Below are 12,711 nucleotides of genomic sequence, written 5' to 3'. Positions count from 1 at the left end.
CTGAGACGCAGCTCTTGTCCCGGGGTGGTCGCGGAGAAGCTGCTTTTTGCCTTCAGCGAATTAAATGTGTTTTGCACCTTTAAATAACGGCCTGTTAAGAGGCTGAGTCAGCAAGGCTGCCCCACTTTGCCTGTCTGCTGCCTTGTTTCAATTAGAAAGAGCTGTCAAGAGCTAATCGTGACATGTGACTTTAAGATCAGAATGGATCGGTTTTCTTTAGTCTGATTCTTTGCTGGTGTTACAGATGTTGAACTTCAGTATAATGTACCGGGCCCATTATTTCTGATGGGACAGGCTGTTCCCTTTCCAGGGCTGCTCTGGAATGTGTTTCCTGACTATATGCAGGAACTGTGGCATGAGAACGCTTAGCGTAGTCAACTTCACATGTTCATTTAATTGCTCCAGCTGCTTCCTCAGCCGTATGGCTAGCTACGGCAAACATCACTTTGCCTGTTGCAGTGACCTTGTATATCTCATGTGGGGCTACGAGTAAAAATAGATCTAGCTTAAATTACTTCTCCCTCAGCATTCGTTACAATATACATATTGTTCCTCATTGGTTCTGTTGGTGCCGACATAGTTTGTACCTTTTGCCATACACTGTAAATCTCAGAAAAAATAAATAAGAAATAACAAATACAAATGGGACAGGAGAGGAATACGAATTGTCAAATTCATTCTGGCCTGATAGCTGCAAACACACTGCAGATCTGAGTATGGCTGGGTTTTTTCCTGCAGATTGGGGATTTTGTCCATGGTGCTCAGCTAGGCAAGAGCTTAAGCTAAGATACCATCCCAATTTTAAGGCTTAATGCTGGTTCAGAATATTCAGATGTTAGAAAGTGTAGTTCTTTGACCGTCCTGTGTGGACTCGTTGCTATGGTGAATTTTGTCTTTAATGTGCATTTCAGTTATGTTGTTTAAAAATCATTAGGCATGCAGAAGGCATTAGTACAAAACCTACAGATATGAAAAGCAGAAGAACAAAATTGCCCCTAGTTTGAACGGAAGAAGTGTCAACTAATGCCAAGTAGTTTTGGAAAGGTTACCTAAAATGTGTAAAGACATTGTCCATCCAACTGCTACCAATGAAGTGTTTTGTTTATCACTGTGCTCTCCCCAAATCTTAATCCCTAGCATTTCAGTTAGAGTTACTGCAGCCTTGCTTCCAGCTCCGGGTTTGGTGCAGACTTCCCCTCGCCCCAAGGCACGACAGGAGAGCACAGCGCAGTGCAAGTAAGCTCCGGGTTTGGTGCAGACTTCCCCTTGCCCCAAGGCAGGACAGGAGAGCACAGCGCAGTGCAAGTGTGGCTGTCCTGGGCTCACCTTGTGCTAAGAATACCCACGAGGCCTTGGTGCACAGCGTGTTAGACAGCAGCTTGGCAGAGCTTAAGTTACTCTTGTTTCATTTGGATTTTTATACTAGTTTGAGGTAGGAAATTTAAGCAATCTGATTTAAAAATGCAGATTTGTTGCAATATTGTTAGCTTTTTTGAATCCCGTTTGTGCAGTAAAATAGCATCTTTTTGATTTATATTTTTGCAGGTTTCTCGATTGCTAGGTGCTTTCAAAAACCAAAAACAGGTGACCAGAAGTTTTGGTAATGCTGTGAGTATAATAGTCCCTTTTTTTTTCTTTTAAGAAGTTTCTCAATAAAGAGGCTTGGAGATTCCTTTCTATAAGATTGCTGCTGTTATTTTTACATTCCCAAAAAATAAGGGCTATACAAGTGAACATACATGCTTTTAATGCCATCCTGGATTTATTTATTTAACTACTGTCATTGGCAATTGCATAATAACACGTAAGTGATAATATAAAAGGCTCTAACAAAAGATAGACATGGCATGAAAAGTTTTCGGAAAATATGTACATAAGCCAGTCCTCTGAAATTCACCTGGAAATGGGCAAATAATGGGCAAAGTAGAAAGATTGTTGAGAAGCTTCTCATTTTCTTTTCTTTCGCAGTCTTCCCTCCAAGCACTAGATTTACTTTACTGATGCTTTTAGAATACCTTGCACCTAAATTTCTGCCTTTTCAAGGTCCTCCTTAAAGTCTCTTAGATGCTGATTCTGTATTTCCCCATAGATGCTTTACCTTCCTTTATGTGTATGTGTTTTCAGTGCCCACAGGCCTTCTTTTTCAGTGAAGGCAGCAGCAGGGCTCGGCACCACTGCACGTACCTTTAAGCAGGACTTAATTTTAAAGAGGAACTGTGGCTTCTAATTACAAGCTTGCGGCTTGGCTTCTAATTACAAGTTTGGTACAACAGGTAGAAAAGATACCAAAGGGTCCGTATACAGTATACAGAGGATCAGAAGATGATAGTACATGCCTGTTTCAGGTGAAACTCGTAGCTCTAACTCAGATGCTAAGTCCTGCTGTGCTGGAATAACACCAGACACCACAAAACTCCTCTTGAGACATTCCATTAGTGACTGCTTGCTCAGCAGCAGTGTTCTTTTATCTGAAGCTCTTTTGTTGTGCACAGTGGATTTCTTTGGCCCAAATGAGTTAAAAAGATCAGTCAGTTTATATTGAAATTCTGAATATTTTGTGTGAAGGATGGAAACATATCTTGTGAGTTGATTCTGTCTGGAGTTTTGCAAACAGGGCTATATCTGAGCTGCCTTTTTAGTGGGTAATAATGAGCCCATACAAAACTGTTAAACTCTTTAAATAAAACAAATAGAGCTGAGGCACATACCCTCAGAACAGTGGTCATAATTTATTCTTTTTGCATCAAAACAGTACTTTCTTTTCCTGTAACCCACTGAGCATGGGCTGTACAATTATTAAAATATGATGATGAGAAAGGAAAGAAGACTGAGGACATTATGGGAAGAAAATAAGTTGGTATTGTTAAAAATGATTCTCAAATTCTTAGGAAGTCATTTGAGAAGTTTAGATTGGCATGGCCTTTTTTTTTTTTTTTAAGGTGAATGTAGCTTTTCATATTTTTAGTCTTTTCTAGCATGTGTCAGTGTTACACAGCATGTAGATAATATTGGAGGCATATGTGTAATGGAGCCATAACTAGGTAATATTACCTCCTCTCCAGATTTCCAGAGGAAGCATGCTGCTATCATTAATTTCAATATCCTTAATTTCCTGAGCAGGAACCTGCCTTTCAGGTTCTACTGCTGTGTTTTTAAATAGGAAGAAATACTAGGCAAATTTTTAAACAATTCTCTCAAAACATTTACATGCTCCGTTTGAAAGCAAGCTGGTCTTTCTCACTCCTATCCAAGACTGCTGTTCTTCACAGGGAATATTTGGTAACTGGCAGTTTCTTTTGTTTTCTGGTAGTTACTTGGTTCCTACAATACATGAAAATGTTTTCTATGTAGAAAACAAATATTCACTTGTTATACTACGGGTATTTCTTTACCTAGGTACAAACAGTAACTTTAATCCCAGGAGATGGCATAGGACCTGAGATTTCTGCTGCTGTTGTGAAGATCTTTGATGCTGCCAAAGTAAGTCATATTTGTCTTGCTATAAGCAATGTAGCTTTAACTACAACAACAGATATTAACTAGGCATATTAAAAATGTTTTCTCTTTAGCTTGCAAGAGATTAAAAATTTCATGACAATAGAGTTTGAAGCTTCAGCTAATAAAAGGGCAGGATTGTGATATCAAGGCAGGGCTTGAAACTGTTAGCTGGCATAAGAGTAGAGTGGATGGGAAATGTGTTTAATTTTTGGAAATATGAACTCAGTATATCATGTGAAATCATCTTGATGTAGTAATCCTGAGCAACTGATAGAGGATGTTCTTTGATTCATTGAGAGTTGCAGTTCAGAGCAAAGTGTGTGTGAAAGGACTGGCTTATTCTTAGGAATCAAACTGCTGTGCTGCCAAACACATTGATGTAAGTGATATGAAAACTAACTATGTCCAAGAAATGTTGTGCTCCCTATCTGAGAAACTTCACCAGAATTTGTCAGCTTTCCATGAAAGGAAACACAGCTCTTCAGGCAAGATGACTGTTAAATTGTTCCACATTAGTAACAGCACCAAGGCATATTCCCTTTCTCTTACAACTATCCAACTGGGAGAAAGTGAAGTTCTTTTTAATTACGTATGAAAACCTTATAATAGTTTTGGTTGTTTCTGAAGAATCAAGCAGGAGATGTAGAGGAATAAAATCTTTTGTGTGTGAGTGCATGTTTACAATACTTAATCAGATGTGTTTGTTTTGCAGGGGACTCTCTAGTATGTTATGCTTAGATTGGTTCTGTTTGCTTATGAAGGCCCTACAGCTTTTCACTTACGGTCCTTCCTGATGAAATGAATGGGTGGCAGCCTGTCTCCATGTATAAGATTCCCATGGTGAATGCAAATTCAGAAAGCATTGTGGAACATGTGCAGATTTTCAGTTAGATACAGATACATATTGATGTCATGTACTGTCTTTCAGGCAGTAGGGATGATGAGTTCCCAGTTAATTAGGTTTCAAATGATGTCTTTTGTATACAAGGAACTCCACGCCCTAAAAACTTGAAAGAAATGGCATGTGTACTGCAATTCTAACAATTTCTGTGTATATGACACATAGGGAGGTATCATGGTATTCAAGTTCATGATGATGTGCTGCTCGTACTATTTCATTTTCACCTAGTTAATTACATTTTTTAAAAATTGCCTTAGTTCAGACATCTCATGCTTACTCTTGCTCACCAGGGAACAATGGTTTAGGAAGGCTTGGATAAAATTCCTTACATACTTTTTTGTGAAAGGAGAGTGAAAACTTGAAGCAAATGTCATGGCATTTAAGTTAACATAGCGTGTATATGTTCAGACTCCTATTCAGTGGGAAGAGAGGAATGTTACAGCTATCCAAGGACCAGGAGGGAAGTGGATGATACCTCCAGATGCCAAAGAATCCATGGATAAAAACAAAATGGGATTAAAAGGTATTTTAGGGGTTAATACACAGATATTAAATACCGTTGATTCTATCATGAGTCTGATTTAGAGCGAAAGTTCTTAATCTGTAGCACAATAAAACGGGTAATTATAGAGGACAGCCTGTCAGGTAGTTACCTGTAATCTTAACAGTCCTTCATTTCCAAGCCATAACTTTCATAGTTCTTGTAGTTGGAGGTGGGTACTGTTACATACCAACCTTTGGACTGTATACAGAAGGTATTTCTGATGCAGCTGATATGTAATAGTATGCAATAACTGCATTCCTAATGAGTAGTATTTTTATATGTGTATTCGGTGAAAACCTTTTGTAAAAACTATTCCATGTAAGGGTCACAATTTGGCCTTTAAACAGGTGATGAATATCCCTCTGCAGTACTTGATAGCCCAGAGAGTTCCTGTGGCATTTCAGCCTAAGGGTTAAAGAGGAATTTGGAGCTCCTCTGTAAGAGTACCACTTGACCTAGAGTTTCAGCTCTAAAATCCATGGAGGGGTTTATTTTCTCATTCATTCTTGTATGTATTTTTTTCCTTCAGGGCCTTTAAAGACCCCAATTGCTGCAGGGCACCCATCGATGAATCTGCTGCTGCGTAAAACCTTCGACCTTTATGCAAACGTTCGTCCCTGTGTCTCCATCGAGGGGTACAAAACCCCATACACAGACGTGAACATTGTCACCATCCGAGAGAACACGGAGGGCGAGTACAGTGGCATTGAGCACGTGGTATGTGGCTCCAAGTGGTGTCTTTCTGGTGTGGTTTCCGTTTCATGAAACAGTCTCAGTGGGATTCAGTGGCGTTACGTTTGGTACCCATAAAAAAGTGGCTCTATTATGAAACGCATTGTTGAGACTGCCTCACTCAGAATTCTACTACTTGGTTCCAAACACTCAAGACTAGTGGCTTGAAGAATGAGCTTACATTTTTTCTATCAGTGCAACTACTGTCTTTCAGATTGTTGATGGGGTTGTGCAGAGCATCAAGCTGATCACAGAGGAAGCCAGCAAGCGTATTGCAGAATTTGCTTTTGAGTATGCCAGGAACAACCAGAGAAGCCATGTTACTGCTGTTCACAAGGCAAATATTATGTATGTCAATCCTTCTTTTTTGAGAAGAACAAAATAATAATATGCATAACTTCTTCAGTCTTCCTCAAATGTCTAACTTCTGTCGATGCTACTGGGAGTATGTAAATGGTGGGAAAAAGTAATGCCTCCTATATAAAATGGGCAATACTGACCCAGTATCGATAGGGCTGTAATCATGATGTACTGATGTTCTTATTAGTAAGTTTGTAGTAGTCCTGTGGATTTCCTTGTAAAGCTCTTATTTTAAAACTTTTAAACTAGGAAAATGAATTTTAAAAACGAGGATGGAAGTGGTTAGTGTCTTTTCTGGTTTCCAAGCCACTTTGTACTGAACTGAGTTGTAACACGTGGTATTATGTGACAGCACCTTTACACACTCAGTAAGCCTTTACTAAATGAAGTCATTCGTAGAATTAATATATTCCTGTTAAACTACCAATACACAAATTGTAGATATTTAAGAGTCGTAACTTCTCTGTAATATATATAAAATATTATTTATATTCAAGTTAGTCACAAATAAATTTTCTGAACTCTAATATTTCTATTTAAATCTCTGTTGCATGAAGTTTTCTTTATCTTCAGTACTGCTTCCTTACAATAACTGGGATATTCTCTTGGTTGTCTAATTGCAGGAGAATGTCTGATGGGCTTTTCCTGAGAAAATGCAGGGAGGCAGCAGAAAGCTGTAAAGATATTAAATTTAATGAAATGTATCTGGATACTGTGTGTCTGAATGTGAGTATTTATATGTTTTAATTGTGGGTATTTTTTTAGTTTAAATTCTTAACCTTAATGAAAATGTACTTCCTTCTAGATGGTTCAAGATCCATCACAATTTGATGTGCTTGTTATGCCAAACTTGTACGGTGACATCCTCAGGTACGGAGACCTTAATTCAGACTAACCCAGCAAGTAAAATACTTATATTTCCCAACAGTCATTGAGGTTATGTGCTAGCCAGATGGGTAATCTATGCATCCAGAGTTTAAAACTTCATAAATTAGACTTTAAATAAGAAGAAAGGATGGTGTTATTATGCTTCAGTTATTAATATATTGTTGGGAGGGGCTGTATGATGAAAATGTGCTTATTATTTAAAACTAAGTTCCTGCTTATGAAGGCTATGAATATTGTTCAGATGGGGCAGAAGAGAAGTTTGTCAGAATGTGTGAAGAATTTAATGGCTTACATTGTAATAGAGAATGCTTGGTTAGATATCAGGGTTAGATATTCTAGAGTACTAAAATAGATTGTGTAATGTGGCTGTGGGACCGTGATGTGTACAGCAAGCTTGTCATACAGTTAAATGATGATTCTGCATAGTCAGTGAAGAAGGAAATCTGTGGCCTCTTAATATCCTACTACCTCTTGTTTTATGTATTACATTTTTTCCTTACCTTCCAATTAAATTTCATAGTTGAGTAACATTAATACTCGAGGTACTTGATGTCTGGAAGGCAAAATCCATCAGCACACATTTTCCCTTCTGTACAATGTTTGGGTAGAGTGTAAATGCCATTAAATACTGTGTGCAAAATGTGAAGTGTCGTAATCTGAACTTTTATGTGTATAATAGAAGATAGCTTCTCCTTGTACCCCTCTAAGGAGAGATTGAGAAAACAGCCTGAATCAGAATTTGTTTACAAGTTCAATGACAATTTACATTCTAGAATCCAGCTCCTGTTTCCGTACAGATAATAAACTTAAAGGTAACTTAATGTATAAGAAGAAATCCTTCCTAAGCTTCTTTTAAAATTGTACTCTCTGTGATAAGGCTGTCTGTCACCTCTAAAAAAAATCAGATTCCAACTAATGCCTCTTGCTTTCAGAATTGGCAGAGTATAGCATAGGGCCCTCACAGCAGCCCTTACACTGTTAGCTAGAAGAGATCGTATCAGATGAATCCCATCCTTAGTACTATGGCAACTCACTTCACCTAGTCCAGTATCACCCATTTTAAAGTTCTCATGGAAATTCCTTAAAAAGAGCCATAGTTAAAAATTTTTTCAATACATTTGAGTCTGTTCTTCAGAGGGAACTTCTGTTACTGGGTAGTCTCACCTGCTGCTTTTTTTTTTGAAGTATGAATATAATGCCAAACAGGTTTCCTGGACTGAATAGCCACAGAAGGAAATCTCTTCTCTTGAAGCATTAAATGCTTAACGTGACAAACACAGACTGTATTAATTTTTTCCCCATGAGCTAATTGGTTTATTTTAGCTTAAACTTTAAATATTGTTCTGTTAAGGTCATCCAGACTCCTCTGCTTGTTAGTCCTTAATGAGCTGCGTTGTAGGCAATTATGTGAATGTTATGTATATAAAAATGTTGGGTGTATGTGAAAATACCAGAGCCTCGTTTTGTCAGAATGGTCAGCTCTGACAGTTGAGTATGATGACTATAGGCACAGTTGGTTTGTCCTTCCTTATTTCAGTTTTGAAGGAAACCAAATACCAATTACTGATGTCTGATGATCTGCTAATGTCAGACTTGTGGTTTACAGGCTGTTGAGTAAAGAGGCAGAGGAAAGCAAGTCTGGTGTCACATAGAACATGTTCCTTGTGCTATACCTAATGCACTACAAAACTACTTAAATTCAGCTCCCTGAGCAAAATTCTCCACATTGTTTAGAAGGACTTTACATACAAAAAGTAGTTTTTTGGCCCCTTCAGAGGAAGTAAGATTTCTAGGTAGTTACAGGGAACTGCACATCACAGTTTTTGCTGGTTTTTGAGACTTCTATGTATATTTTGTGTTCTTAGTGCTTTTTGTTGTGTTTGTGTCTTACCAGCTTTATTCTAGTATTTGGAATTCCCTTTTAGTTTTCCTTAGTTACATTTTGCCTGGTAGTAACTGTACAAATTTTCAAACATTCTAGTGGAGCACAAGTGGCTAACAGCATCTGTTCTTTCCCGATATTACCGTCAGATTGTGTAGGGCATAAAATAAGTTATAGTTGCAGTAGACTGATAAACAAAAATGTTTTAATACTTTGCAGAGAGGCAGTGTATGTGGAAAAACTTGTGGGTTTTGATTTGGTGGTGGTTTTTTTTCAGTGACTTGTGTGCTGGACTGATTGGGGGTCTTGGAGTAACACCAAGTGGAAACATTGGTGCGAATGGAGTGGCGATTTTTGAATCAGTAAGTCTCGTTATCCAGGGTAGAGCAGTAATAACTGCTTGAGAATGTAAAACTTTTACCATGATCTACAAGGTGACTGATATTTAACCATATTCTCCATAAACCTGTTTTTTACTGTGAAGATGCTGAAGCTTTACCCAGAGATACTGGTTAAAGTATGTATTACATGTAGGTTTTTTGCATGTCTTTTTCTTGCCTAACACTTTATTTTTCCTTCTTTTTCATCACATAAATACCCTCTATGAAACAGAATCTGAGGGACACAGTTTAGAGATAGTGGGGGACTTAGTTCTCCCTTTGATGCCTTTCAGCTGAATTGTTCTGGTATTTGGTATCTCTACTAACTGTATCACAGCAAAGTAAGTCCTATTTTAACATGCTGGTGCACAAGGTCTTGCGCTTCAGGTTGCTTGCAAACTCTTGAACTGCCTAGGATATTGCCACCATAACAGACTGGTTTACTTCTATTTCTAGGTTCATGGAACAGCACCAGACATTGCAGGAAAAGACATGGCAAATCCAACTGCTCTCCTTCTGAGTGCTGTGATGATGCTGCGTCACATGGGACTACAGAAATACGCCTCAAAAATTGAGTCAGCTTGCTTCGATACAATTAGAGATGGAAAGGTAATAATGAGGGTGTGCAAATAAATGCAGTGAATTAAAATCGTATTCCATCACAAGCAAATACTAACTTAGAATATTAACACCAGAATGGTGGATGACCTGCTGGTGCTGGTCTGTTGCATAAGCAGTGCCACTGTCCTTCTCTAATAGTAATTATATTATCTTTGGTGGTAGTAAACCTGCCCAGATCAGTAATAAGGGGACCGGCTATAGTATTCCTTGTGTCTCAGGCAGTGCTTATCTTAGATTTCCATGGCTTTGTTAACCCCAAAAACCTAGAACTGGGTGTCTGTTTTTCAGGAAGGGGATTAGAGGAGGAAGTAGTAGCATTTCACTTGTGATGTTTCTACACTGTACAAAGCATATATATTTAAATCTGGATCCTGAAGTGAAGGACACTCATTTGCCTTTCACAGGTTTAATCATCAACTTTGTAGCATTTCAGTCCTAGCTGTAATACTTGTGCTCCTATTTTGTCAGATCCGTTATTTTCTTCTTTTCCCCCCTAACTGCTTTCACTCCTTTTTGAACTAGAAAATAACAGTTTTTATCCAGTAATTACTTTCTCTCTTAAGATTTTACGTGATTTCTCTTGGGCAGTGTCTCCATAATCAAGACTCAAATCCTGTATTTGTGGGTGGGTGGGAGTGCTTAGGCTCTGAAACTTGACTTGAATTTGTGCTCTTAACATTATTGGTTCACTCCTGTACTTTGATGTCTGCCTTTTCAAGAGATAGCTGGAAAGATCCTGAAGATTGCAGTTGAAGAGGATTAGCAGTTAGCCGTGTTGGTTCAAGTTATCTTACAATTGAAAGTAACAAACATGCCAAAAAAAAATGTTTTCAGCATTTTGTCAGTGGCCTGTTTGCAGCTGTCTTACTGTGTGTAGGAACCAGGTAAAAAAATATCTAAACTAACCAGTGAATAAAGAGCTGCTCCTGTAAAGTTCCTGTTTACTGCTCTGGAAATGAAATCCTACACTTGCAGGTCAGTAATTCTAGGGAGGATAACAAAGTGCAAGTTTTGTGACATGGCTACTTGTTTACTAGTTACTTAAAATGGTGGGATTATATGCTCACAATGGAGAGAATCTTTTTAAATTCAAAAACCCCATAATGCAGTTAAAATGACAAGATCGTAAAATAGTTACCGTGATCTCTTCTCATGCTTCCTCCCTTCCCCTCAGCCATTTAATTAAGATTTCCGCATGTCATGTAAGGGGAAAACTGATGACTTTAAATTACCTCCTAGCATGCTTTACTTTAGCTAGGCTGCACAAGCAATGTTGCCCACTTTTTAATTTTTGTTTTACTGTCTTTGTGCTAACAGCAGGAGTTGTACTTGATGACAAATATGTTTAACTCCACATTTTCCATTTCTTAACTAAGCAAACTTAAAGAATTGTTAACATGTAGCATTAAGAGTTACGTGTGCTTGTTCTGTGTGGGCTTCCTTAAAATAAAAAATACCTTACTGAATTATTCGCAGTTAGATGCCTTTGTGCTGAGCCTTCATATATGAATTTTACTTCCAAAGGACAAAATTCTTACTGAAAGCTTAAATACTTAGCAATTTATTACACTATTATGGAGCCAAAGGACTTTGATTAGCTTTGACCAAACACACTTTCTTCTTGTAGTTAAGATAAAATCATGTTTAAATCTGATAAGTACTTCATGTTGATTTTCAGATTTTCTCTAGCTGTCAGTCTGCACAGTCCTTATTGATGGGAGTCTGTATGGGATGGAGAAAAACTCAAACTTGCTCTATTCCTCCTCACCCCTGTTTAGAATCCATACATGATGTATCAGAAGAAGATACAGAACTGTTCAGAGACAAGACTAACCTCAGGAAACATTTTTTCTTTGTTTCAGGTCCTGACAAAAGACTTGGGAGGTAACGCTAAGTGCTCGGAATTCACAGAGGAGATTTGCCGCCGAGTACGGGACAAGGACTAAGCCCTTGGCGAGCTCCATGGCCACACAGCGCACAGCAGATGGCACCTGATATCCATGTGCATAGAGTTTGCTTATCTCTGGAGAGCAAACTTTTTAGTTAAGGCCTCTCCATTAATAAATTTAGTCCAAATGGCTCCAAGTGATGCTTGTGCCTGCTTTCATGGACTTTTCCAAGTGCTTTGTCTTATTTATTTTTTTATTTCTATCTGGTGAACATTTTTATGTAAGTGAATTCTTTTTTTTGGCACTGTAGCTGTCTTAACATTTTCCATTTCAGCTAGAGGGTTTTACTTTCCACAAGATAAAAATATGCAAATAAACCAGTAACAGAATTAGTGAGATATAAAAGCACCTTAAGTGTTAAAACCTACTTTATTGATCTTGCTGAAATTGAAAAGACAGGTTTTCAGACTGACAGTAGCTCAAGATGACCTTCATAACGAAACGGGTATAAAATAATTTAAACAGCAATTTCATGTTAAAAGCAATGGAAAAAACACTTCAGATACTCTGGTGATTGATGAAATGCAGCCTCGCCCACCAATGGCATGAATAAAGAAGTACAAAATTCTAGAGATTTAATCTATTTGCGTATTTTTAAAAAATCCCACAACCATTAACTCTAGCAGGGGGTGAGAATTAATGCTGTGCTAACGTTATTTTTCAAATCTGTATACCAAAATAATTATTACAAGGTTTCCTCACTGAAACACACTTTACAACAGAGTTCTAATGAGGGTAAATTATACAAAATTACTTCTGTCATGTATTGTCAGGGGAAAGTATTAACTTTGCAAATGTATACTAAATATTTCATGAGTTCTGCTAGAATGCTTTTTGTATTGTAATTTAATGCATAGTCTGTCCAGTGTTTCTTACTGTACTGACTAGTAATTTTATTCTAGAAACTCTGAATGTAAGGTACTAGGCCTAAATGGATTAAGACAGATCAATGGTTT

At 37.8% G+C, this 12,711-nt stretch overlaps 1 protein-coding gene across 1 annotated transcript; it reads left to right on the top strand.

Annotated features, from left to right (window-relative positions):
* Nucleotides 1–1,545: 1,545 nt before the first annotated feature.
* IDH3A (isocitrate dehydrogenase 3 (NAD+) alpha) lies at nucleotides 1,546–11,886 on the top strand (the record flags this gene model as incomplete). Its single annotated transcript, XM_009080254.1, has 10 exons — nucleotides 1,546–1,608; nucleotides 3,397–3,480; nucleotides 4,808–4,922; nucleotides 5,473–5,660; nucleotides 5,890–6,023; nucleotides 6,659–6,761; nucleotides 6,841–6,905; nucleotides 9,083–9,167; nucleotides 9,642–9,794; nucleotides 11,669–11,886. Coding segments are annotated over 10 exons (1,074 nt in total), but the record flags the coding sequence as incomplete, so codon positions are not given.
* Nucleotides 11,887–12,711: the final 825 nt, after the last annotated feature.

This window comes from Acanthisitta chloris, unplaced genomic scaffold, assembly GCF_000695815.1.
Source record: "Acanthisitta chloris isolate BGI_N310 unplaced genomic scaffold, ASM69581v1 scaffold17318, whole genome shotgun sequence".
Taxonomy (NCBI): Eukaryota; Metazoa; Chordata; class Aves; order Passeriformes; family Acanthisittidae; genus Acanthisitta; species Acanthisitta chloris.
The sequence above is the reverse complement of the archived record's forward strand: the minus strand, read 5'-3'. Positions and strand labels throughout refer to the sequence as shown.